The sequence below is a fragment of the Lytechinus pictus genome, chromosome 14 (assembly GCF_037042905.1).
Source record: "Lytechinus pictus isolate F3 Inbred chromosome 14, Lp3.0, whole genome shotgun sequence".
In the NCBI taxonomy this organism is placed as follows: Eukaryota; Metazoa; Echinodermata; class Echinoidea; order Temnopleuroida; family Toxopneustidae; genus Lytechinus; species Lytechinus pictus.
This window is the reverse complement of record NC_087258.1, coordinates 10,610,191-10,637,855: the sequence shown is the minus strand read 5'-3', so window position 1 is coordinate 10,637,855 and position 27,665 is coordinate 10,610,191. Positions and strand designations below refer to the sequence as shown.

The following is a 27,665-nucleotide window of genomic DNA, read 5'->3' as shown; positions in this document are numbered from 1 at the left end:
TTAAGATTGTGTTTATAATTCAAGGAGCAATAAAAAGAATAGACAGTTTCCCTCATAAATTCTGTAAGATTTAATACATGAACAGAATTATGCACAAAAATAGCCTACATAGCATTGTAGGCTTACAGTGACCTAAGCCACACATTTTAATTCTACATCATTATTTTAAAAAATATTGCTTTATGAAAGAACGATCTGGCATTTCATGAAATGGTTAATATTCATAAGACTACAATATACACAGCTGAAAAAGTAATTGGTTTACATGCTTTTATTAATTTTGTTAGCAATGAACTGGTGGAGTTTGCCAGACACATGTACATTAAGTCTAGCTGGTTTGAGATTTTAGGCAAAACTCTTTCAAACTTTGAATGACAGCAGCCCTCATCACAAATGCCATGAGAATTAAAATTAATTAAAATCTGGATGTATTATGCCAAAACGCAATGAATCTTTGTGAACAATGTTTTATTCAGCATATTCAGCTGATAACAGAAAATTTTTTTAATGTATGTTCCAAGTCTGATAAATCATCATGAACATCAAAATAAATGAAATCTAGTAAAATCTATGTGTCTTATGCCATTATGTAAGGTATCTTCTCCACTATGTTTTTAGTCAGCATGTTCAGTTCGGGCTTATTCATAGACTGGTTTTCATTGTTCATTGTAAGTTCCAAATTTCTTTCTCTACTTTTGGTGGCAGCAGTGGGATACAAATTTACACTATTGAAATAATAGCTCGCTAATCCTGTCAACCAAACATTGACTTCAATTAGGACAATCGGTATAATGTGAGGATGTGTTAGTGATTCAAAATTACATGCCAATTAACAATCAGAAAAAACAATGATATTACAAAGATATGTTATATCAACAGTGGCGTATCTAGCAATAAAAAGCACCAGTGCAAAATTTGGGTCCCTTCCAATATCTGACTACTTGACAAAGGGATATAGCATTCAAACACCCCTTCAAAGCTCAAACGTATTTGTTGGCAGCTTCTTTGGTTATTTTGAGATTAAATCTCCAAGGGGATTCTTCAGTTTCATTCTTTTTTCTTTAAATATTGCCTTTTTTGCATCCCCTATGGGCACATGGGGCAGATGCCCTTAGTACAAGACATGCCACTTAATATCAATCCACATCAAACACAAAACACTAATCATGCTATAAATACATGTAGGTCAAAGTTCATTGAGAACATATGTATATTCAATAATCATGATTGAGAAAGTTAGTAAACACTGAGCCTCGTAAATGGTTACAACACAAGTCAATTTTGATAGGGAAAAGACTTTACACTATGGTTTAAACAGCTCAATAAACTCTAAATCAATGTTCTTATTTAAAAATTTCAATAAATATTTGTTACGATATAAAGATTTAATTATCATTCTGGATGCCAAGACCTTGGACACAAATAAGTCTATTAGACTAAGGTTGACAAACATTATTCAATCAGTTTTGCCCACATACAATTTATGCACATCCTCCACTCCCTGAGGAGTATTCCAGCTAGTCGATGTGCCAGTCACTCACAATGCAGGACAAATACAAGGACTCTCACATCCTACCAGCTACCCATTCTAACACCTCGCTGGGGAGTGGCATTGAGTAAATTAACATTGTCCCAAAGGATGCGGGTGTCTTGATGGGATCCAAACCCATGACCTTCTGATTTTGAGAACAGGGTCAGAACCACGGTGCCTCCATGATAATTCTTTCATAATTTCAAGGACCCTTTTGACAATTTTGAACTGAAGTTACCAAAAGAATGATACATGTCCATAACTACATGTAGGAAAGATGCCATTAACAAATCGCAAGCACTTAAAAAAAAACCAATAAAACAAATACAAAACTTAATAGTGGTACTACATCTACAAGCATCAACAGACACATAAATTCTGTACGTAACAATGCTGTATACTATACAGATGTAACTAATAAAACTGAGCTGTTTATTCAAATTTTTAGTAATATTCAGCAGTAAACCAGACCAATTTTATAATCAAAATGACTCCTGACTTCAACAACTATTGCCCTTTATATTTTTATCCGTTAGGGAATTTTACTTGCTCTCTCTCACACACACACACACACACAAAAATTTCCTTGATTCAAAGAATAAAATTCAGGTGTTTAACGGCAGAAGTAATGAAAGAGAAAAGTGTAGGATTTAAGAGACTGATTTAAAACTGCTATAGATTATTTTTAATTAAAAAATAAGATTCAATCCTCTTTTGATTCCTCCTCTCCAAAATAAAGATAACGCAGCTCTAATGGAAGATCCTGTATGATACACTCTTTTTAATGTTTAAAATATATATTGATAACTAATTACACTAAATACAATGCAAAACATGTACGTATGTTATCATTCTGAAACCATTTCATTTAAAACATATACAGTAAATTGTACACTGAATTTAAAAGCTGCATTGTTGCCATTGACGTCTGAAGTTCGAAGCCGACAGCTTCATGGTGAACACCAAGAAGCGATTTCTGGAAAAATATTACCCCTACGAAAATTTCATCTTTATTACAAACTGGATTTGAGCAAATGACACAATATCAATACCAAAGTCTTAATGCGGAAAGAAATTTGATTAAAGAAAATGGAAAGGACTTTACCATGATTAAATCAAGATTTTAACATTTTTTTTCATCAATCCCAGCAAACAATTAACGATATGGTAATTATAATATAGTTATTACTGATCATTTACATGTATGTCAGATTAGTGCCCCACATGCCCAGTCGAGTAAATTTATTAATATTTGAGCAAATTATTGTTAACATTTCAGAAAATTAATTATTATTATTTCAGAAAAGTTTTAGCATTGTTATTCTGTATTGCTCATATTATAAGACCAGTAGTAGCCAAAAGATTATCATTACAAAGGTATATTTTCTTTTATAAATGATCTTAATGAACACAATCAAAGAGGTTATTTTGTCTACCCATCCTTAAAATTCAACAGAACACATGCCTGACATATAGTAGCTTTTGATGGCGGCATTGGACATCCTTTAAAGGGAATAAGTTTGTAATTACTCCATGTATTGAAAACTCCTTGGTATGATAGACACACATGCAATAATGAATAGTCCTGTAGACTCTGCTTAATAAGTCAGCAACCTTCCATAAGTCAAATATTCATCAACATCAGGGTACTTTTCGGACCAAAAAAGATGCAAAAAACGTGTTATTTTCATCTTCTAAATCAAATTTTGCCAAAGTGGAACAGATTCTGTGGTGCTATAAGATTTTACTTAGGCAGATTCATGTGTATAAAATGTAACTTGCATCAAACCTTTACAAATCTCACACATGATTTCCCCATACAAACACAAGGATGAGTGGCAGTTACGAAACTTGCGATGGCTTGCACAGCTAAATCGATCGATTGAAGCCCGGCTGCATTACCAGGGTACTCCAAGCGGTGCTCTGGTTCTCATTACATGATCCACAGGCAGAGACTCCAACCTTCCCATTGCCAGCAGGAGATCTCCTCCTTTGACATCATTCTACAAACCCCTTCCCACTCTCTTGTTTGCATCTTTATCTTCATGCAACTTCCTCTTTGTAAAATATATTTTGTTACATTGACATTAAAAAAAATAATAAAGAATTACTGCATTTAGGTTATATACAAAGTGATGAAGAAAACTTCAAGAAGAGTCATGATTGAGTTTCAAGTTTAAGATTGTTATTTTGGACCACCTTTAGGGACTGATTTGTAGACTGAAACAGGTTATATAAATATTCAGGAAATATTTAGTAACAAATGTAAAAGAAATCCAAATAGAGTAACTTAATGATGAATCTACCCAAGAGTTTCTACATCAGTTTGTATATCTACAATATATGATATAATAATGGATTCAAGTTTGTTATTAAATTGAAAAAGATGATGTTAATATAGATCGAGAGGGGGACTATGACCCCTTATAACCATACAGCATACAGAGGAGGAAGCGCAGCATACCTGTGATGTGTACATCATTGTTTGGTCACATCTCAAGTGTGCTAGGGGTCCCTAACGAAGAATCTCTCACAAAGAGATGCTTGAAGATGGAGCCTCTGCACAGGGTTTTTAAGTGCTGAAGAGTTTCAAAAGTCCATTACATTGTGATTATTCCTTCATGTGAGCGTAGCGCCATTCTCGCAGGGGATTGTGGGTGGTCTTGACAGTTAGCGGCGACACAAAGCGGAGAGGATAGAGCGAGCTTCCTGGTTTATCGTTTGTACCTGAAGAAGAGTAAGATCAAAAGCTCCACATTAATACAGTGCTTATTACATCAGAACAACATATCTAAGTATTTTAATATATTACAGTGAATAAAAAAAAGTGAATTTGTCCATATTCTAATGGAGGTCTTACAATGATCAGTGAATCAACAAGAGTTGAATTTAAGTTTAATCTAAGAAATTTCTGACACAGAATGGCATCACATAATTCAGGCCAGTATAGAAACGTAATAAAGCCGACATTAAAAAATACCAATCTAATACTGAGCTGCCAAACAATGAAAATGCATTTTGAACCTTGCTTGCATTGTTGTGTTATGTAGCTTATACTCTCTTGATGGGGATATTAATTGTCTTTCTCACTTTTCGCTCCAATCTGAAACTTTCCTGCTTCGTATGGTACTTATCAAATATTAGCTGCCTTCTCTATATACTTCCAAAGAACTTTGGAGATGATCGCTCTGGCTTTAACCCAGCAAGCCTTTTATACAGCACAAAAGCATTTAAAGTTGCTGCCTCCTGCTCGTAAGCCTGATAAAGGTTGTAAACTGCACACGGGCAGTAAAAGGTCATTTGAGATAAAACAGGAAGGTGGTATTCAAATTCCCTGTCATAGGCATTTGTGATTCGATGACTATTCATATTTTGCTTTTCAAATATTCTTTTCATCACATCCAAGCTGAAGAGTAACAAAGTCTTCATACTCACTGGTATTTGACAGTAGCACAAACAAAAGTCAAATGTGCCAAAAGTAGACAATAAAACGAACAGGTTTCCAAGCTTTACCCGTGCTGTACTATTCTAGTCACCTGGTCTATTAATACAATGCCTTTCGTTCTTAGAATTTGAATGCTTTGCCGGCAAAGCTTACGCAACATTTTCATTTGAAAATGTTAGTGCTCATCCTTAATGAAAAACAGCAAAAGTCATTTGAGAAAAGTTGATCTTGAGCTAACCGTGACGTGGCTTTATTGGCATGACCAACACCCACCTCAAGCCCAAGAAAAATGGACAAATGGCAAGACAGTGGCTGAAAATTAGGGACATTATAGAATTTCCTATACATGGACACACTTTTTTTTACAAAAAAGGGACACATTGCATGAAGTGACCTCTCTTTCACAAAAAAATATCAGAGCTGTCCCTATTACAAAGAGAGAGTTGGCATGTACAGAGCTGCCAACCTTGTGCAAGCAGAAAAAGGAATCATTATGGCCAAAAAAAGGAATTTCCAACAAAAAAAAGGAATGTGTTAAAACGAACCTTAAAACCACATGCGACAAACATCCAATGCAAAAAGTATGTATGCAGTGAACAATTTAAAAAAAGTTAATCTCTAGGCCTAGTCTGGGCTAAGTAACGGAGTGTTACAAATTGGACCCAGCTTAGTCTTGGGCCATTTGATATAATCTACCAACTTTAATTAAGTCAGTAGCAGGGCTTGAATTAAGAATTGAGAGGGGCAAGGCCATTTTTAAATGGGCACTTTCAGTTTGGGGCAACCAGCAAAGTGGCCTTGGATGCCCCAAAATTTCAAGGGGTATCAAGGCCACTTTTATTCTAGTCAAATGGGCACCTAGGCAAATTTTTCTAAAAATGACAAGTAGGCCTTTCATTTTGTAGTGCAACCTACTCCGGCACTTATCAAAGTGAAGATCTGTCAAGAAAAAATTCTTTCAGGAATTCAGGGGCACCAAAATCAGTTCTGGTGAACATTTTTAGGGCTTCCTTTCCACTTCTAAAATAATTAATTGTTTTATGTTGAGTTTCCTGACAAAACTACCAAATTGTAGACTAAGAGAAAGAAAAAAAAAAGGTGACATCAATTCAGACTTCTCTTCCGAAGTAACATTGTTTTTGCCAAACAGTACCCTTTAAAATTAAAGTGTCATAAAATGGAAGTGTACATGTAACATTCCACAAATGTAGAAAAATTATTCATAAATCAATCTAATCTAAAATTCAAATAGATCTAGGTATAGATAAGAAGTTGAAATCATTCCACAAAAGTCCCATCGTAAATCACTTCACCATGTGCACAGCTCAGCCTCAATCACACTGCACGCACACTCAATCATCCCCAGCAGTGACAGCACTATAGAGCAGACATCTAGGCCGCCAGAACTGGGGAAGAAATCTTCCCATTCCTGCTAAACTGAATGCTAAAGTGCCGACTTTTTTAATGAATTCCAAAGGCAGTAGGACATCTCTCTAGTATAAATCATGTAAAACTATCAATAAATGTTGAATATCACCCAGAATTATTACTTCAGGGGACAATGAAGAGCTTTCCAGGTCTTTTCACAGCCGAATTCATCTTATTTGTTTGATACGAGTTGATGAAAATTAACCAGACAGTACCGCCCGTCAAAACATAATCATCCTCGATCCTTTCGTTTGTCATCGTAAGTTGCCATCTTGGATGACGTCATCATCCTTACAGACGTATTTACCAGTCGCTATACATCGCGATTCGTACCATGCATGCCGCTCGCATATTCAACTAACGTATATGTACGTGCACGCTATCAAATTATTAAAGTGCGTTGGAAAACCGGCCGGCGGGCGACTACGCACGCGCAAGTACCAGGCTCATCTCGGGCTCAACACGCACTCCACATACATACAATTCTGTACACACATTATCAAAATTGTCAAAAAACGTAATTTGAAAAGAAAAACCATAATGCCGGAATTTGAATGAAAAAACGTAATGATTACGGCAAAAACGTAATGGTTGGCAGCTCTGCATGTATGCATGACCTCTGTTTATCATAAACCCTTAAAAAGACTCTTTCTTACTGTGACTCCAACAGTCTCTTACCTGAAATCCTGGCACCTCCAAATGGTTGTTGACCTACGACTGACCCAGTACTCTTGTCATTAACATAGAAGTTACCAGCACTTTCACGAAGGACGGAGCAGGTCTCCTCGATTACTTGGCTGTTGAAAGAACAAAAACCCAGAGAAATTGAGGTGACCTTGATCATCAGATCCTCATCATCATCATGATCATGACATCATCATCACCATCACCACCATCATCATCATCATCATCATCATCATTATCACCACCACCACCACCACCACCACCACCATCATCATCATCATCAACATCATCATCAACAAAATCATCTTCATCACCATTGTCACATTGGGATATATATGAATAAAGCTGTTCAGAAGTTACATGACTTAAAACAAGGGTGGTAACCTATGTAGTTGACTGAGTGCCTAAGAATATTTACAAATATCCATAATGTTGCATGTTGTGATTTATGAAATTTTGGTCTCAAAAGTTGCGCGAGACTTAAAAGGAAAATGTCAGCTAGCGACGTGATAAAAAAATTTTACATGGCGGATTTATCGCGAAAAATGTTGAGGGGGCTGAATCAGCCCCCCCCCTCTTGTTAGGGTTACAACTTTCAAATTTATTCTGATTCAAATAAATTTAAAAATATGAAATTGTATGTCTTATAAGGCTATAATTTCCACCAAGAATGGTTAAAAAAGATGACATTAAATCAAGCTAACCTGTCTCCAGCAAAGAGGGCACCAGTCAAGGAATAATGTGACGTCGAGTCAATGAATTTTACGATGTCGTCAAACTTATCATCTGGATAAACGTAAGCCGATACGACAGGGCCAAAGATCTCCTCTCTCATGATACGGTCAGAAGGATCGGACACTTCAACCAGTGTAGGCTCAACAAAGTAACCAACTCTGTTTACGAATAAAAAAGGGCGAACTTATGGTTAGGAGGCATCAAGGTTTATGCAGATTTTATGCATGTTCATCTAGCGTATTTTGAGAAAGGTTCTAATAGTCATAGGGCACTGAATTTGTGAGCGTTGCTATTCAATTCAACTTTATTCTTTTAGCCAAATAAGTCAATAAAATCAACATTCATACAAAACACACATTGCTGCTATACATGTATTTCGAGTCCCTCCTTATTTTGATTGATGTACACACAGAGTGGAACCATTCATTCAAATCTGTAGGCTGATTCATGTTCAAACCATAACAACATGCACGAATTAAGCTTTCTTTGACAGTGCGCTGAAACCAAGCATGCAAGTTTAATTACTGTGGGCGACAAATCTTGTGGCCAAAACGACACAAAATAAACTCGGCTGATCTCTTGCTGAAATTATCAAAACGTGAGGCAATATTGCTGTTAAGAATGAATCAACACCTAATATGGTTTTACAATACGTTATGTTGCATCACAAGAGAATTAAATATTTGTTTATTATTTCAATATCATTAGGAGATCTTGTAGTGATATACTGGGTCTTACCGGTCATCACAAGTTCCACCAGCATGAATTGTGATGTTAGGTGAACCTTTTGCATAGTCTACATAGCTTTTCACTTTCTTGTAAGCCTGGTAAAAAGAAATTAATCAATATCCTGATGATATAAGACATTATGGGCAAATACAAGCATGCAAAGACACTATATGCTAAACAAGAGCTTAAGCTGATTTTGCTTGTTGGAGCAGCATATTACTAGTATGAGACTGAAAAACCCACTGGACAAGGATTTATACATATAACTCTGCAAAATATTCACATCATTTCAAATAAGACACTTCAACTACATTACATAACATCTATTGCAAATAAGAAATCAGTTTGTTATCACACCGGAAAATAGAGAATATTTGACATTGCTGATAAAGTGCATAGTATATTTTTTTTAATTGTGTTGAAAAAGGAAATCAAAAAAGGTCTTTTATATATACAGTAGTATACAAATATTCTAGGCTTTGAGTAAGTATACCAGGCATTATTTGTCTGAGGTTGAACTGGCATTATTATTTTTCCTGAGGGGCAAAGCGAGATAAATAGTAATTTTGTCGGCACAACCAAGGATGAATAATTCCCTCTATACCTTCGAAATAAAGGCCTGGTATATTTGTTTAATATCCTACTTTAATAAGTTAGAGCAATTGATTTTGATAATCTAGTACTTGTACTCGTAGTTTATCCTTTTTTAATCTGAAGCAAGATAACCCGCTTCGATGACTGACCTACTTTTCCTGAAGCCACGCGCTCAGCGCGCCGAACGCGTATAAGTGCTTGAGCCGTCCTGATCTGTGACATCCATGATGGAATAGTGCACTATTCCATCATTGACGTCACGGAATAGCAATTTTTCTTTAGTGGGCGTTTCATTTTCAACATCATCACAAAATAGTGAAAATATGTTTGGTCACATGATGCTATTTAAACCAATAACCATACATGATTTAATCTATGTAGGATAAAATGAAAATACTTCAAACATTCCAAGAAAAATGAAACATTCAATAATTTTGTTATAAGCTACTAAAATCCTACCACCTAATTGGCTGAGAGCTAATTTGTCAGTTAAAAATCACTGACAATATGCTTCATGAAACATCCCCAGGGGACCGTTTCATCAAAATTTTTGTCCGACAAGTTATCAGATCTGACATTTTTCAATGATGTTGATTGGCGGAGAGGCTTTGTTCCTATGGTAACTGTCGGATAAAATGGGACTTGTCGGATAAAACGTCCGACGTGTCCTTTCATGAGATGCTCCATCAATATTTTCATCCAAAAAGTTGTCAGATCTGACATTTTTCAATGATTTTTGATTGGCTGAGAGGCACTGTTCCTATGGTATATGTCGGAAAAAATGGGACTTGTCGGATAAAACTTTCGATAAGTCCTTACACGAAACGCCCCCGTGGTCTAATTATTTCTTCAGAAGATATCATAACTTACTGGTTCATTAATGACTGCAGAGAGGAATGATGTGAAATCAAGGGGCTGCAAAAGAAAAGTAAATGATCACTTAACATACATTTGTATTGCACATGTTTATAAAATTGGAAATACATAAAAGTATGACAAACCACTGATGATTTTTCATTATAATACACTGCTATTATAATCATTGAAATTAAACCATTTAAACAGAATATCATCATTCTTATAGGATGATATTTTATGACTTCATGGAAGAAACTGACACAGTTTTCTTCTACCCCGAATCTTTGCACTGTATCCTATTTTCAAATTTTCAAACTTCTTCGAAATTCTCTGAGCTGAGGCCATTTCATAAAGCTGTTAATGATTGACACATGACTTTGCAGGAGATTGTGACCTTTTTGTGTGCCAAATCATTGTGAAAACAGAATGGAAATTAACTTTCTATAATTTTATTCAAATCTTGGCAAGAAACACACTTTGTACAAAAATTCTTGTTAACATAAATAATTTGAATCTAAAGAGATCAGATTTCAACTTTAGCTCATGGGAATATCAATTATTGAGAATATGATTTAGCCAAAGAGACCGAGAGGGTCACCAGTCATGCATAAGTCGTGTGACTTGTAAAAGGCTCGCGAAATTGATGGAGAATTGAACATCCGTACCCAAGGGCCCTGTCTTACAAACTGTTGCGATTGATCGGGGGCCCGTATTATAAAAATCGTTACAATAACAGTTAAAAGCTACTAAATACTTAAATCTGATTGGATGATAGTGACTTTGTCATAGAACTTTTGCATTTGTTACTAACGGGACCCTGACCAATGTCAAATTTGGAAATCCAACAATGTCATAATAATTAACCCTAAATCTCCCGGGGTATTTTGATTCTTGTCATTCCGGGGGGGCATTATGGCCCCCCCTTAAGATCTCAGCCGCCGATTGCGCGATCACAACGAAAATTTGCATGATGGTAGAGAATGATGTAATCTACACAGTTGCATTGGTAAATTTCACTGAATTCATATATTTTTATTTCATATGAATTAATTATACTAATTTATTCATGAAATCATACTTTTTGCTCTGATTCACTAAATAAAGCTCCTAGAATGCTATTTTTTGGTGAAAATATTTTTATAGCATTCCTAACAATTGTGAATTAAAAAAGTTCTGGTACCAAGATCGATTTCTTATGTATTTTATTGTTTTTTTAATTTCTTATGTATTTCTTTGTTTTTTTAATTTTTTTTAATTGTTTTTTCAATGGAAATCGTTCCAGACTTAATTCTGATCATAAACAAGGCAAAATTAATTAAGTTTAATCAGTAAAAGTAGAAATAATGATACATTTATGAATTTTGGCTAAATACACAATTTGCATTGGATTTGTACATGAAATCACGTTTATGAGCAATTTTGGGTCTGACATGCACTTACATGTTGCATAATGTCGTAACCGCGTACCCGGGCGTCACAAATTTGCGCGAGACTTGAAAGTAAAAAGTCAGTGAGCGGCGAGGTCAAAATATTTTGCGCAGCAGATATATCGCGAAAATTGTCGAGGGGGGGCATTATGGCCCCCCCCCCGGGAGAATTAGGGTTAAGGAAACGTATACAAGATATCTTTGGAAACAAAGAGGAACACATCGATATGTGTGAGAAAGATGAATGCAGGAGTGTACATCATATCAAGAAAATACTTTGAACAAACAATGGATAGTAGATGTTGGCATTGCTGGCTTTCCATAATCGTGCTTTACAGGATCAATCACAACTTAATGTAAAGTGGGGCACAAATGTAATAGATAGGCTACATGTACTTACCAAAAACAAGGTTTTGGACTTTGAAAGATTGCAGGAGAAATGAGTAAAAGGTATTTGTTTCGAAGTAGGGTAACTTAGATACAAACGATCTTATGAAAGGCTTTATGAAACACCATTTGACATAGAATCTGAGTTCAACTTACCGATCCCAGCTTGATTTGTTTTTGCCTCTCAACCAATCCTTCTTTGAAAGCAGGCCACATGCTCTGAGGGATGTAGATTCTTGAGCAGGCTGAGCACTTCTGACCTCCAAATTCATAAGCAGAACGAAGTGTCCCGATGACTGCGGACTCCACGTCGGCTGTTGGGTGGACCAGATGGAAGTTTTTGCCCCCGCATTCTGAAAGGAGATAATATTGACGATTGTTTGATGATGATTGGTAATCAATCATCTTAATTCTTATTAATATAATTTATTTGGAGTCATCTGTGCCTACGATGCCAGAAGTGAATAGGATTTGTCTGACGAAATATCCAACAAGTACCATTTCATTCGACAGCCAATCAAAATCAAGGAAAAATGTCAGATCTGACAACTTGTCAGAAAAAAATGTTGAGACGCTCCCGAATAACTGTGACCTGTCGATCTATCCTTTAGATATAACTGATAGAGGTGTACAGGTGGACCACTACACCAGGGTTGCCTCCTACTCTTCTATGAATAATGCCTAAAATGAAAAGGTGGTGACTCTCCTCTACATAAGGCAACCATGTAATATCTTATCTGAGGCACAGAGTGTTACAGAGTAGGGGAACATTAACACAGGCTTCAGTCACCTGTCCAGCATAGGCTCAAACCCATGATCTTTGGTTTGACAGTCAGAACCCTTATCAACAGAGCCATCTTGCTCCTTACATAATTCGTAAAAAAAATTAAGGTTAAATCCTAATCGACAAACATACTATAGCTGTATATCAAAAAATACTAAGCCTAATTTTTTTGCGATCAATCTGTAACATGAAAAGCTGGCACCGCATCATGCCCTGACACTTTTTTTTCTAGCCTTATGCAACTTTTAAGACCAAATTTGTGACCCCTGGGTATGCGGTTCCAAAATTACGCAACATCTTGTAAGTACATGTCAGATCCAAAATTGCTCATGCTCAATTCATCTCACCTCCAGTTATCTTGGGGAAGGTCTTGTAGATATTCAGATTGTCACCAACTTGCTGCCATAACCTCTTAAATGTTCTGTTGAGAACAAAACGTAGAGACACAAGGAATTTTAATAGCACTCTAATCAGAGACATCCCGAAACAATTGTACAAGATAAAGAATTAATTACTGACTTACCAAGTAGTGCTGCCAGTAAAAACCAAAGCAAAATTACTAACTAAAGCGGATCCAAGACGAGCCAAGCACTTAGTTCAAATCACTGTAGAGCTACTCGTATATTAGCTTCTCCCCCTGTACTATATGCTTAAATAACCACCGACTTACCCGGTACTTCCGGTGAAAGCAACGCAAGCTAGATCAGGACTGCTTGTGACTGTATCCCCAAACACAGGTCCATCGGCCGGCACAAAGTTGATAACACCGTCTGGGATTCCGGCTTCTCTTAAGATATTGAAGACAACGTATGATGAGTAGACAGCATTCGGACTTGGTTTCCATAACACAGCATTACCCTAGAAATGTAGGAAAATAATAGATCAGCTATTTTTACAGTAGAAGAAACTAAGAAAGAAAGAACTAACTTTGTTCAGGATTCAAAGATACAGTCACTGATTCAGCTGCTAATTCTCGCTATTGCAATCCTTTTGGTCAGACAGAAATGGTCAAACCTTTAAAGGTCAAGAGATCAGTTGTAAATCAAGGTATCTAGGAGTTCATGATAAAGGACCGCCATATTTTTTAGGATTGTTCTGGCAGACAAGGCCTCTGTGTATCGCAAGCTGCATGCGGTCTGCCCGTTGGGTGCTCTCAGATACCATTATGTAGCATACCTCACTTGTTTTATCCCTTTTGAAATAGTTAATGACTTTATAAAGTATACCTCTCATTCCACTTTCACTCCCCTCTTTAAGAACTCACTACACTATTTGTATTTCAATAAAAGGAAACTCAAGTATAGTGATCAACTTTTACACCAAGTTAGGAGGGCAGCACTGACTCAGTTAGCTTTAGAACTCACAAATAATACCTTAACAACAATAACAATAATAAAAACAACAATAATAATGGGTCCATTAATATAGTATATACATGTATACTCTGCTGCACTAAAAACTTGATATCACATTAATATCTCAGCTGAAGCCGAGCCCTCATATTGGCACTACAGCATTTGAGAAATATATCCCAATAGGGACCCATTCGTATCACCTGGTGGGTGTTTCATAAAGCTGTTCGTATAAAGTTAAGAGCGACTTTAAGAACGACTGGTGACCCTTCCTTACGAGCTAAATAATAGCCAATGAACATTAAATTGTGATTATCATTTACGAGAAAAGATCACCAGTTGTTTTTAAAGTCACTCTTAACTTACCAACAGCTTTATGAAACGATCCCCTGGGATAAAGTGCGGTCAATGTGGATAAATTTCCAGGTGAAGGAAATAATGCTGCGAGTATGATTCAAACCCGCGACCTTCTGATTGAAAGGCGAGTGTCAGAACCACTACACCATAATGCTTCCAAAAATAAGATAATACAGTACTCAATATACAGAAAACATTTTACACCAAAAAATGATTTATTGAAATCTCAATCAAACTCACCATCATCGCCGGAGTACCCGCCAAGTTTCCCCCGATTGCTGTGAAGTTGAAAGGTGCAATGGCTGCCACAAAGCCCTCAAGACCTCGACAATGGATGGTGTTAGTGGACTCGGATGTGCTGATGGGCTGTGCATTCTCCAACCAGTCGAGGGCGTACATGCCATGGAAGCGATAGAAGTCGGCCAACTCGCAGACGATATCAATTTCAGCTTGGAGGACAGTCTTGGCCTGCATGAAATTAAAAATATCAAACAGAATTTCTTATACTTTCCAACGTTAACAAAAGAAAGCAGATGACATATTATAATTGAAATGGAGTTTTTCATGTGTTCTTCTTCACTATTTTTTTCTTCTTTCAGGCAAAAATTCTTAGAAAGACACTGCTCCTGCAATGAGCAATGACTGTCTAGCCATCATGCCCATGTTTTTCTCCCCCATTTTGCTCCTTGATTTTGTAAATAGTCATTAATTTTGATGTTATGATATGTGGAAATCAAATCACATATGGAAAACAAAATCTTGATCAACAGAAAAGTAAAATAATCATCTCTGCTTTGAAGTAGTAAGTATTTCACCCCGTCTAAGTAATGCTACAAGTTTTAGTGTTCACAGGTTTTTGGAGGAACTACTTCCTGCCGGTACCCATTTACCTCGACTGGGTCAAGTGCAGCACAATGTGGACGAATATCATCAAGAAGGAAAATTAACACCATGGCTGAGATTTGAACCCACGACCCACTAATCGAAAGGCAAGAGTCGGAATCACTAGACCATGGCACCTCCGAAGAAAGGTTCAACTTACCTGGCCCATCATACAGCTAGCAGCCAGCTCTGCTCTGTATTTCCCACACACCAGGTCAGCAGCCTTAACAAGTATATCAACCCTTTCTTGCAACGGTCTCCTATCCCACTCCTCCCTGGCCTCCAGCGCCGTTTTGATCGCCGTCTCAATCACCATCTGGAAAAGATACCCGTAAACATTTTTTTTAAACATGCGATCAGTTTAGTTTAGTTAGTTTAGTTTACTCCAACGATGTTGTAGGACAAAGCCTGTTCATCGATCAAAGTAGAATGTCTATTGCTGCTCTCCTTCAGACAAAATTAGGTGTGCTACTTATGTTGGCAGGGAGGGGTGGCAGGGGTATCGTAGACAGCAAAAAAATTCCATGAGAACACACGAGAATCGAAAATCACTCAAAATCATAGGCAATCTTCTCCCAATGCTTATCCAGTCTATTCTTAAATTATGCAATCACTGAACAAGCAGTAACTACATCTTCTGGGAGACTGTTCCACACATCTAGTTTACTGAAAGCCTTCTCACACCTTGCGACTGGTCCATGATCATATTTTGGATCAAATCGTTTTTGCTAATTTTTTGAAAATGTGGATGAAAACTATTTTTTTAAATTGAGTTAAAATCAATTGTAAGAATACTAACATAACAATTTTCGTTCAAAAGGCTTGCTCCGTTGTTGTCGAACAGAGTTACCAAAATCTAATTTGTGCTATTCACGAGTGACTTTTTCAAATATTACCTCCACACCATAACTCGTTAAATGTTATTTGCAATTGAGCCTATTCTGAACCAAATTTGCTGAAATGGATATCACTTGCATTGACGATTCATAATAAGTTTGTGTAGTCAATTTCATTTCAACTGAAAGCCGAAGTGAAATAACCCAATCAAAACTATTATTGTGACTTATAAAGCGCAAAATCCACTCTGTAGAGTGCTCAAGGCGCAGAAAGAGCTAAGAGTTAAGTAATGATGATTGCTATTGTATCATGACTGATTAGCGTTTGTGATTCTAATAATATTCTCGTTTGGTTTCACACGTGCTAAATATTCGCCATTAGCCGTATTTTTATCTGGAGTCATCATTCAAATTACGATTTTTTTTTTACTGTGTGAAAGGGCAGACAGTGAACTACCAGACAATTAAACGTACTGGTATTTATTACATGAGGCTTAGGAAATTCAACAGATGTTAATTTTTCAAAGGTGTAATTAGATAGTTCACATCAATGCACAGAGTGACCTCTGCTTCAATTTCATAAAGGCAGTTACTTGATACTTGTACAGTACACAGGTACGTTGTTTGGTGTTCATGGTATTTTAAGAAAATAAATGTAAACATGAATACATGTAGATGGAGAAATTGGAATACTCCTGAACATAATACACTATATAGTTGTAGGTGTCTGTGAGAGAGGAACAAATAAGATTGAAGTTGGGACTTGAATGTTTCTGTCGATGAAAGTTGGAATGAACTTCAGCCCCCTTTGAATGAAAACCTTTAATTTTCAAACGGACAAAAATTATCCAAATATAACCTCTGTTATAACCACATAAGCCAAGAGCTCCACAGAGCAAGACCTCTGAAAGACTGCTGTAAGACCATGAAATTTGCTTGATCTTTCAAAGGGTCTTTCAAAAAACTTTCAAAGATCTCTGAGGTCTTTCACGATTCCTGATGGATCTTTCAGTGGTCTTCATGGTCTCCATGATCTCCAAAACATTTTGAAATATTTCAAAACAGTCTTTCAGCAGTCTTACAGGCAAATGGTCTTTCAGCAGTCTTTCAATTAACTTTTAATGTTCTTATTAGTCTTTCCATGATCTTTCGGCAGTCTCTTTGCGGAGATCACTCATGAGAGATCATTGAGAGATCATTAAAAGACTAAACAAAGTCCATGGAAAGAATTCTGAAAGATTGATTGTTGCATAAAAGATCTACATGTATGAAAGACCATTAAAAGATCTCTATAAAATCACTTTTTGGGAGTTCTTTGAGGGGTCTTTCTGAGCCATTCCACAGAGTTGACAATTTTCAGTGATCTTGGAGACTGCAGTAAGACCTTACCAATTTTTGGTCTTTGAAAGGTCCTTCAAAGGTCTCCCCTCTGTGGAATGGGGGCCTCACTTATTACAGGTACAGAAGTCAACATTAGCATACTACACACAGATACGAGTCACATGACATCAGCACTGTTGTGAGGGTATCAGTACATGTTCTAAGATTGCAATATCATGTGACATGTCTAGTCTTCCTCTCAGGCAAAAAACCTGCAAATCTCTTGAAACAATTTTCTGAAAATATCATTTATACAGTATAACTGCAGTAGAGTGACTAATAGTCATAAACAGAACAAAAAAAATTATACAATGATATCATGTTAAAGGATGATGAATTCAAACAAAGGACAAGAAATCGTGCTCAGTAATCTTACATAAACTGTATTTTAAAGTCCTACAGTATTTGGTTAACCGTTAACTGATTAAAGTTTGAAATTCAATATCATTTGGAAGTTTTAATATACAGATTAGGAAATATAGGTCTTAAAGTGGCCAATATTCAGTCTTTGGGGACACTTAATTTCTATTGCATTTATTAATTTCACTGACCTTTCGGTGTCCTTTGAAAATCATCAGTAAAAAAAAAAAAAAAAAAAAAAATTATGACTCAGCCGTATACCAAATCATATGAGTGGAATGTAAAATGATGTCTCACATCAATAATACAAGACAACTTTTTATCAGTTTTATTCCAATTATCCTGTAGAGCCATCACTACTCATCATAAAATTAAAAAGGTGAAGAGTAGGAACAAATAGCCGGGAGAGCAATTGCTAGCTCACTTACCCTTACTTTTTATGAATCAGAGTATGTACCAGTACAAAAACAGGGTAAACATATCCTTGTACTGCAGGTGCAAAATATTTAAATCACAATCTGGAAAGCTCTTCAAACCAGCTTAGGAAATCATTTTACGAAGTGATTTATCAGTGATTTTCACAGAAACTTGTGGTAAGCTACTGAAGTCCATACATCCGATTGGCTGTAAGCTTTAAATCTGGCAGCAAAAATTGATATCAAGCAGCTTCATGACACCGTTACGTATAAAAGGTACAAAACAAAGCAATTGCAAACAATCATTTCATGAGAAAGCTTTTAAAATCAAGATTAATCACCACTATATTATCATAGATCTACATCTGGTACATTGAAATCAACTCACCTTTGTAAAATCATGAAATCTTAGCTGAAAACCGATAATTCTGATGATAACTAACACAAAAAAGCATATGTGGGACAGTGGGACATTGCTTGGAAAAAATACCTGACATTTTATGAAATTTCGTGCTTATTTTGCTCATTTCTCAGCAATTACACATTTTTTTCCAGAGCCAATTGGCACATATTTTTTAAATTTATGCATACAAATGCTTGTGTGGTCATTTTAGTGGATTCTGTTCGAACTCACTTTGAGATCGTTACCACAACTGGTATTTTTCTTTAATACCAGGCAAAGACTGAGCACTACATGTATACTGCCCTGATGCTTGTCAACATACATGTAGTTCAATGGCAGAGCTACAGCGAGTGGGGGGCAGGGGGCGAGTACCCCCCCCCCTCATTTTTCAAGTAGTGGTAAAAAAAAGAAAAGGAGAAAAGAGGGAAAATAGACAAAAGAGGGAGAAAATTAAGAAAGAAGAGTGTAAAAAAAGAGAGATCTGTGCCGAGTATGGTAACTCTATGATAGGCTACCCCTATAATTCAATGGAGAAAAAAATGTCTTCCCTTTCAGATCGTATTGGCCTTTTATCATTGTATACTGGCAATACCCATGCTATACCGTAGTTTCAAACAGTTTAAAAACAAAACACAAGCTCACCTTGTCTGCATAGTGAACCTTGGCAAGCACATGCTGATGATCAAACGGCTGAAGAAAAAAATGGAAAGATAAGATTTTTTTTTTTTAAGGCACATGTATGCATTTTCTTATCATAATTGCAGGGATTCCCTGGCCAAGATACAATCAGATCATCATCCCACTCACTCATGCACTTTAATAGGTGAAACAAGTTGGTTCATTTTTTAATTCATGTCTTGAGTTATTCCAAGCCCCCGAGTACTTTCATGGAGCCAAATACCCCAGCCGAGGAAGGGTTAAAGTGATCATTTCACTTTGTTCTGATTTAAAAAAATTTCCTTTTGGTTCCTGAAAATGGGCAAAACATTAGGCTTATAGTGTAAAAATACCATCCCAAAAGTATTATATTTACAGGATAAATTTTAAAACCTTGGAGATGTAAACGAAAGTTTGAAAATAATTGGGAGTTGGTTTCAATGACTATGTGTATACAGGGAATCTGTGCACCACAACACATCAATTCTAGATGAACACAGCATGACCTACATACATGTACAGTGTGCAAGGTATACACTGAATGTACAGTGCAGCTAATAGCGTGTGTATAGGAGATACACACAACAGAAGGCAGTCAAAATAGCCAACGGACTTTTTGAATTGGAGAAAACTGGTCATAAGCTGAACCCGTCTACTAGACGGTTCTCAAAATCAGGCTAATAAATTGCTACTTGTATCTAAATTAGAGTTTTTCATTCTATATTGTGGTCTGTTTCAGGGTTTTTGAGGACAAATACAGGCACTCATACGCACGTTTCAACTCAGTTTGAGAATTTTTTAAATCAGCTGCTCACAAAGTTAAACGATCCCTTTAACATTACCAATGGGATAATAGTCTACGGCAGCCGAAAAGGGTACATCCTCAATTCAAGGTCTGGCATTCATTAAAGGGATGGTCCGGGCTGAAAAATATTTGTATCTAACTAAACAGAGTAAAATTCATAGAGAAAAATGCTGAAAAATTCATCAAAATCGGATAACAAATAACGAAGTTATTGAATTTTAAAGTTTATCAATATTTTGTGAAAACAGTTACATGTATATGCACATTTTCATGAATATTCATTAGGTGGGCTGACGATGTCACATCCCCACTTTCCTTTTTCCTATGCTATTACATGAAATCATAAATGTTTCATTTTTTCATACATCTGTAAATGATGTGTCTCCATTATGATGAAATAAGTTGCGGCAATAAATAACTAATGCGCTTAATCAGTTGTCAATCCAATTGTTTTAGTTCTTGGTAGAATTTTTTTTAATAAACATATGACATCATCAGCCCACCTAATGGAAATTCATAAAGACATGCCTAGAACTGTTTCACCGGAATAATACAAATCTTTAAAATTCAATAACTTTGTTATATGTTATCCGATTTTGATCAAATTTCTAGCATTTTGCTTTGTGAATTTTACTCTTTTTATTGATATATCAATTTCTTCAGCTCGGAGTATCTCTTTAATTGAATATACACTTACAGCTACTTCCTTTTCAGTGTTTCCAGTAAAGATCTCCTTTCCTCCAATCACACATGGTATGTCCTCTTGAGTTCCCCATCTCCTTTTAAGGGACTGCAAAAAAAAAACAATCAAGGCATTATTTAACAGAATACAATTAAATGTCAAGCAAAGGCAATAATAAGACAAAGGGAAAAAAATCATGTGAGTGGGGCCAATATAACTGCATGTAAGAGAATTAGATTGAAATTAAACTCAAACTGAGATTTATACTAAAATTTGTAATGAGCAATCATCGGGGTTTGTTTTAAATTCATTACAATTTTTTTTGTTAGGCTGGGCCTGGGCACTGGGATCTATGAGTCACAGAGTGACGGTGCAGACCAGGGCCCTGTCTTACAAAGAGTTGCAATCGATCCAATCAATCACAACTATGGACGGCCAGCAAAGTCAACATATGAAATGCATGTTTGTTCAAAAAAAATTCTAGATATGAATCCATACCCATAAATTCATTGATTTCTTGACAATTTGGGGTGCTCTCCTTTGATAACAAAGGACATTTTGCAAATTTCCTGTAGAAAAAATTATGACACTGATGGATTTCCATAGAGTTACGATTGATTGGATCAATCGTAACTCTTTGAACAACAGGGCCCAGGGCCCCGTTTTACAAAGAGATGCGATTGATCCAATCAATCACAACTATGGACAGCCAGCAGCGTCAACATCTATTGTGCATGTTTGTTCAAAATATTTTCTAGTTATGATGTATATTCATGCATTCATTGTTTTCTTGAAAATTCAGTGTGCTTCTCTTTGTTTACAAAGGACATTGTGCAAATTTCCTGTAGAAAAAATTATGACACTGATGGACTTCCATAGAGTTACGATTGATTGGATCAATCGTTACTCTTTGTAAGACGGGGCCCAGCACAGATGCTCATGATGATCAGTTGCACAAGACTGAACCTTCCACCATTCAAAATGAAAGACTGGCATTGTGTAGTACCATATCTGAAACTAGAGGGCTTTTAACATCATTCCTCGTGAATTTGGAAGAATTGTTGTATTTCTCCACCTTTATAGTGCAGCCACTCATTTTTTAAAGAGATTTCTGGCCTCTTCTGCGGATCAGGAATTTGGCAAAAGCTGCATTTTGTGCCCCTTTCTGACCACTCTGGCCCATGTATTTTATGCTAGCAATCAAAGGCGAGTGCCGAGGTCGGACACCGAGTTGTACGTCGCTGACGTCACAACCCCCCATGGAGATATAGGGAGTATGAGCAAAATGGCGATCTCCACAGGTCTTTCAAATATCAAAATATTGATAACTTTGACTTGGCATATCATGGGAAATAGGAAACCGTTCTGCCTCATTTTAATTTTATTTCAATCAGTGAAATGTAATCAGTTTATGACCAGATAATAAATCTATCCTTTCATTTTCCTTTAAAGGAAAGGACCTGGAACAGGATATGCCCAGGTCAAGTTTTGTCGATTCATCTGGTAACATCATCACAGAACAGCAAACAAAACAGCTGAACTCTAGCACACCATTTTCATGTAAATCTGATTAACATCTTTACAAAGACAATATATATACAAAACAGTGAAGCAATAGAAAGAATCAACAAAAATTGGAATACATGTATATGACAAAATATCTTAATATTTGCATAATAGGCGTTTATATAGCACCATCTGTCTACAAATAATCTTATTCTGAGGCGCACTATCACTCGTATAACCCACATTTTAGCTCGAGCTGCCTTCCACTTCTATAGTATAAATGCTTTTACTTGCTTTGATCAATACGTTATTAAAGTGGAGGGAGTTGAGTGACAATCTTCAAACATATTCATTGGCTATCCTTGAAAATGACACTTTTGACAAAACTTGTCATGTTTTGATGTCTGGTTGACACGTTTTTGTTGATAAAATCAGAATATATGACAAAGTTAAACTACCCAATATCATAGATGCTCCTGTGGGCTTGCAAAGAGGTACTGTGCACGAAAAGAACTCCTGGCCCTGGTCTTATAAAGAGGTGTGATTGATTCGATCTTGAAAGAACTATGGAAAGCAGGGGCGGTGGAGCGAATTTGAAAGTGAGGGGGGGGGGGGGCACAGGGAAAAAAGGGCACATTTTTTTCGAAAGGGACACTACCTTAAAACAAATGACTTATTTACAGTGGCATAAAGAGCCAAAATTTGAGGATAATGTCGCATCACGTTAAATTTATAAGAAGTTGTGAGCGAGCAAAAATGTTGACATTTTTATAATGAAAATCCAATTCTGTGATAGATTTTGACATCCTGTAATATTCAGAAAATAATATTATGTGTATATTTCACCCATCCCTCTTTCTTTATCTTTCCTTTCTCTATTTTTTCTTGGTTGTGAAAAATGGAGGGGGGGGGGAAGAGCCCCCCCCCCCCCACTCACATGACTCATTAAACTTAACGCATGTATTATTATTACAATTTTTTCCCTTCATAAGTAGTAACATAAAAATTCGAATTTTTTTTTCTTGTTCTAAATGGGAACTCGATAACACATAAAACGGGTCCTTCTCAGGTGAAAGGGGTACAAAACATGTTCGTGAGGGGAACTTTTCTTGGGCAAGAAAGGGCACTGATAGGAGAAAGGGCGCTTATTAGAAGGCAACGGGCACTTGCTAACGGTGAAAGGGGCACAGAACAAGTTCGTGAGGGCACTGATACGAGAAAGGGCATCTATTAGAAGGCAAAAGGGCACTTGCTAACGGCATAAAATGGGTCATTCTCAGATATGAAAGGGGTACAGAACACATTCGTGAGGAGCACTTTCCTTGGGTAAAAAGGGGCACTGATTCGAGAAGGGCACTTAGAAGAAGGCAAGGGGCACTTGGTCACACATAAAACGGGCCCTTCTCAGGTGGAAGGGGCACATATCACGTCCGTGAGGGGGCATTTTTCTTGCGTAAAAAAGGGCACTTTTTCAGTGCTTCAAAAAATGGTGGGGCACTATGCCCCCCCAAGGATTGCCGCCCCTGATGGAAAGTGAGTAACATCAACATTTCAAATGCATGTTTGTTCAGGTTTTTTTCTAGATACATGTAGTACAGTCATGCATTTATGATAATTCAGAATGCTCCTCTATGTTCACAAAAGGACATTTTCAAAATTTGCATTTGCATTTCCTGTAGGAAAAATTAAGACACTGATTAATTTCCATATCAAACACAACTCTTTGTAAGACAGAACCCTGCACTTACTTCTTCAACTGCTTTCCTCTCGGGGCTACCCGGTGCATAGTCAAGGATTGGTTCATTCACAGCGGTAAAACTTGCTGGAGCAACATGCTGTGAGAGTCTGGACTTGCTCCTGCAAAAACAAACAGAGGATCAAGGAAAAGTAGGCTAAGGTTATAAAGCTGTTACAAAAAATTAATTTAAAAAACGATGTTTACGTCACCATCTTGGTCTCTTTTGTCATTTGCCAAGCTACAAGACGCACATTTGTAGCTTGGCGAAAGACGTAAACATCGGCAAGGTTTTCCCCGTTTTCTCAAGATATTTTTCTTGTTTTTTGAATGAATTTTTTGTTTAAAAATGGAATCAATATTGTATAATTGTCGGAAATGGGAGTTCCCATTTACAAGATTTAGGGCTAGATCTTTTAGAAGTAGAAATCGAAGAGGCGAAAATTTCAGTTTTTTTTCACGACACACGCACATGAATGAGACGCAATCCCTGGCTCCGTGGAGAGTAAGCACACGTTAGTGAATGATTTTTACTCTCTAGGGAGCCTCCTGGCTTCATAGAAATTAGAATCGGAGTCGTCGATCTAAAAAACACTATGGCTCGTATTCTGAAGTCGGGTTTAACTTAAACTCAGGTTTAAAGTTGTGGTTTAAGTATGGACAGCCAATTGTTACATAAATCACTAATGGTAGAGATATCATATTTCAGTTCATTTGGCTCTCAAATCATTCATAATTGTCTAGGAAGTATATATAGATTATTGTATTCACCATCGATGAATCAGGAAAGAGCACAGTAAACATAAGAAATGTACAACGTAATAAAAAATTTGATACTTTTGGCTTCCCATACTTAAACCACAACTTTAAACCTGAGTCTAAGTTAAACCTGACTTCAGAATACGGGCCTATGGGATTATGACCAGCTCAATTTTCTGCACAAATGAGACAAAAACTAGGTAAAACTGATATGATGGTGGGCCCCAAGTCTGCGCACCTAACAATTTGAGTTAAGATTTAACATGAACTTCTTCTTATTTCACAAAATTTTTCAGTTAATAATGTTCCTTATATTATTAAGAGTAAGTGGACCAAATTTCTCATTAAAAAATGAAAGAAAATATAGGATTTTCTTGAAAAAAACCTCAGGCAGTCATTTTCAGATTGAAAAAAAAATGGTACCCCATGTCTGCGCACTCATTCACTTTGCACACTATTCAGGGATTTTGATGAGAAAGGCTGCATTTTGAGGCCATCACATGAAATGCCCTAAATTTATTATTTTTCCACCATATTGAGTCTGATTTTTTTATGAATACCTGTCTATGTATTGCATGGGTAAGTTCGTGCTCATTGCGTATCTTCTTTTACTAGAATCGAAAAGATACGCGTGTGCGCAGACAAGGGGGACTGCGCAGACTTGGGGGAACTTGCCATAAATATTAGGTGGTCGATAAGGGGTAATTAGTTCCAACCATATATCACACAATTGGGATAAACCCATTTGGGCAGTAGACATGTGTGCATAAGAATTGCATGTGCCTGCAACCATGATCATGATGATAACCTCAATTAATCAATCAAGGTTCCAACTCGGGCGTAGTGTACATGAAAGTACAAGGCACAACACCCGCAAAACTTCCATATGGATGGAATTTTTTATTATTTAGACACTACGTGTGTAGATCATACATCGTTAATGACTTCACTTTTTCTATAAAACTTACTGAACAATATGAAGCCACACTTTCCCTCTTCTTTGTCTTTCTATAAAAATGATGATATAAATTACTCTTGATGCCGAAGAAGGATGAGTCTCACAACCGGATTTTTCGCATATGATATATGTAGAGAGCTGCGAGAGGGCGCGCCATATTATACGCTAGCTTGTTTACATCGGAAGCTTGTATTGCTGGTTGCATTCTGGCGCTCAGCATTTTTTTTTCTTTTTTTTTTCGCTGTCAAAAGATGGCGTACTTCATCTATAAGTTTTTACTTGAGAAATTGAGATGCCACCCGTTGATTTTTTCGCACGATTTCCTAATAAGCGCAGATGACTTGAATCGAGACTGTGTGTTAGATCGGAAAAATTCACATATCGTTTGTTGTTTGCGTGAGTTCCACTGCAGTATGAAAGGATCTTCGGCCGGAGGTACTCAGGTACTTGGCCGAGATTTGGAGGTAACGATAGATCGAGAGATCTAAGCGTTAAAAGAATAATTTTTTTTTAAACAATTTTAATATATTTTTATAATTGTTATCAAATATCTTAAAAGTAATGCAGTTAGTAAACTACAACTTATAGAAAGTGGCATTATCCTGGTTTAAAATATTAAGTCACCACTCCATTCACGTCACCGCCGTTCATTTCGTCAGCGGCGGTTACTTCTTTCCTCTCCCATGCCCATAACCCAGGGAGCTCCGGCCCGCGCAGCGAGCCGGAGCCCAGGGTCTTACCGTTGATATGACCATACTCACGGGACTAGCGTGATTTATGGTCTAAATATTTCTCCAAATGAATTGTGAAAACAGAAATTATGCACTTACCACGATTATATGGATGAAGGTCTAACGAGTGGCAGTTTCCTGACATCAAGGCACAGACTGGAACTTCAAAAAAACGAAAAGTTCTCTCCTTCTACCCCCGTCTCGATCGGCCATTTTTGTTATGAATCGTAACAAAATGGCCGATCGAGACTGGGGTAGAAGGAGAGAACTTTTTGTTTTTTTGAAGTTCCAGTCTGTGCCTCGTTGTCAGGGAACTCCCGCCCGCGCAGCGGGCGGGAGTTCCCTGACCCTGGGTTACCATGCCCATTGACTTTGTACACACCGACACACACAAGAAGAGAGGTGACTTATTTCAGGACATTCATGTGATGGAGGAAAACGTCAAAATCCATTGTCATACGACATGCGTTGTTGTGCAAGGTTAGTTATAGACTAAGTTAGCAAAGGGTTCATTACATGCCGCCGCGCACAGAAAAATCAAGCCATCGTGTGTTGCATAAAACTTTTTACCTGAGAAAACTCTGGTAAAAAGTGAAAACTAAGGTTAGTCTGATTTCTGTCATTAACTAGTTTAACACAGGGCAAAAACTCTGGTAAAAACAACCTAAATTTTCTCAGGTAAAAAGTTTTATGCAACGCGCGACCCACTGGCACTAGTTAGAAATCCCCTGCCAAACGCGGTTCATGGTGCGATGTTAGTTTACTAATACTAGTAATAGTAATACTAACCTCGCAATATGTGTGAGTGGTTATACTATACTATCTATAGATTACTGCGGCAGCCCGAACGTGTCGAGGTCCCCGGGGCCGGGGCAAACTTATAGATAGCTACCGCCGTACCGGTACCTCGCACAGAGAGTCAATTAATTAATCATCATTACTTTAGCTTTAGTACCGTACTTACGTAGAAAGAATTCTGTTCAACAGTCCGAGACTTGCAGCTTTTCTCACGGGGAGCATGTTTAGTCACTCTATCTCCAATACGAGCCACCAAAAGTAAAAGATCACGAAAACAGTAGTACGGTACCTGCAGCAAAGTAAGGATTGAATCAAAGTAAGGTTCACCTTCCCGGCAAAACGTTTAATATGGCGTCGACACCACTGACGTGCGTGTGTGTGGCAGGCATGCAGCAGCAGGGGTGCAGCTGCGAAGCGGCAATTGCATTGCATTCACATGCGATTTT

General features: G+C 37.0%; 1 protein-coding gene across 1 annotated transcript; it reads right to left on the bottom strand.

The window, feature by feature from the left end:
- Positions 1-55: 55 nt before the first annotated feature.
- On the bottom strand, positions 56-27,665 carry LOC129276654 (delta-1-pyrroline-5-carboxylate dehydrogenase, mitochondrial-like). Its single transcript, XM_064109767.1, has 14 exons — positions 27,386-27,665; positions 23,987-24,095; positions 20,748-20,840; positions 19,231-19,278; positions 15,354-15,509; positions 14,552-14,779; positions 13,273-13,460; positions 12,950-13,023; positions 11,975-12,171; positions 10,017-10,061; positions 8,562-8,647; positions 7,793-7,981; positions 7,083-7,201; positions 56-4,258 (listed from the first exon to the last, which is right to left on the bottom strand). The coding sequence occupies exons 1-14, from the start codon at positions 27,439-27,441 to the stop codon at positions 4,143-4,145; spliced, it is 1,704 nt and encodes a 567-aa protein (XP_063965837.1). The 5' UTR covers positions 27,442-27,665; the 3' UTR covers positions 56-4,142.

Bases quoted from the DNA above. Each gene is read 5' to 3' on its own strand.
- LOC129276654 (XM_064109767.1), bottom strand. From the start codon at position 27,441: ATGCTCCCCGTGAGAAAAGCTGCAAGTCTCGGACTGTTGAACAGAATT. The intron at 19,279-20,747 runs GTAAGTGTATAT...TTTTTTCTTCAG, and splicing joins ACACTGAAAAGGAAGTAGCT to CCGTTTGATCATCAGCATGT. The intron at 7,982-8,561 runs GTAAGACCCAGT...ATTCGTAAACAG, and splicing joins GGTGGAACTTGTGATGACCG to AGTTGGTTACTTTGTTGAGC.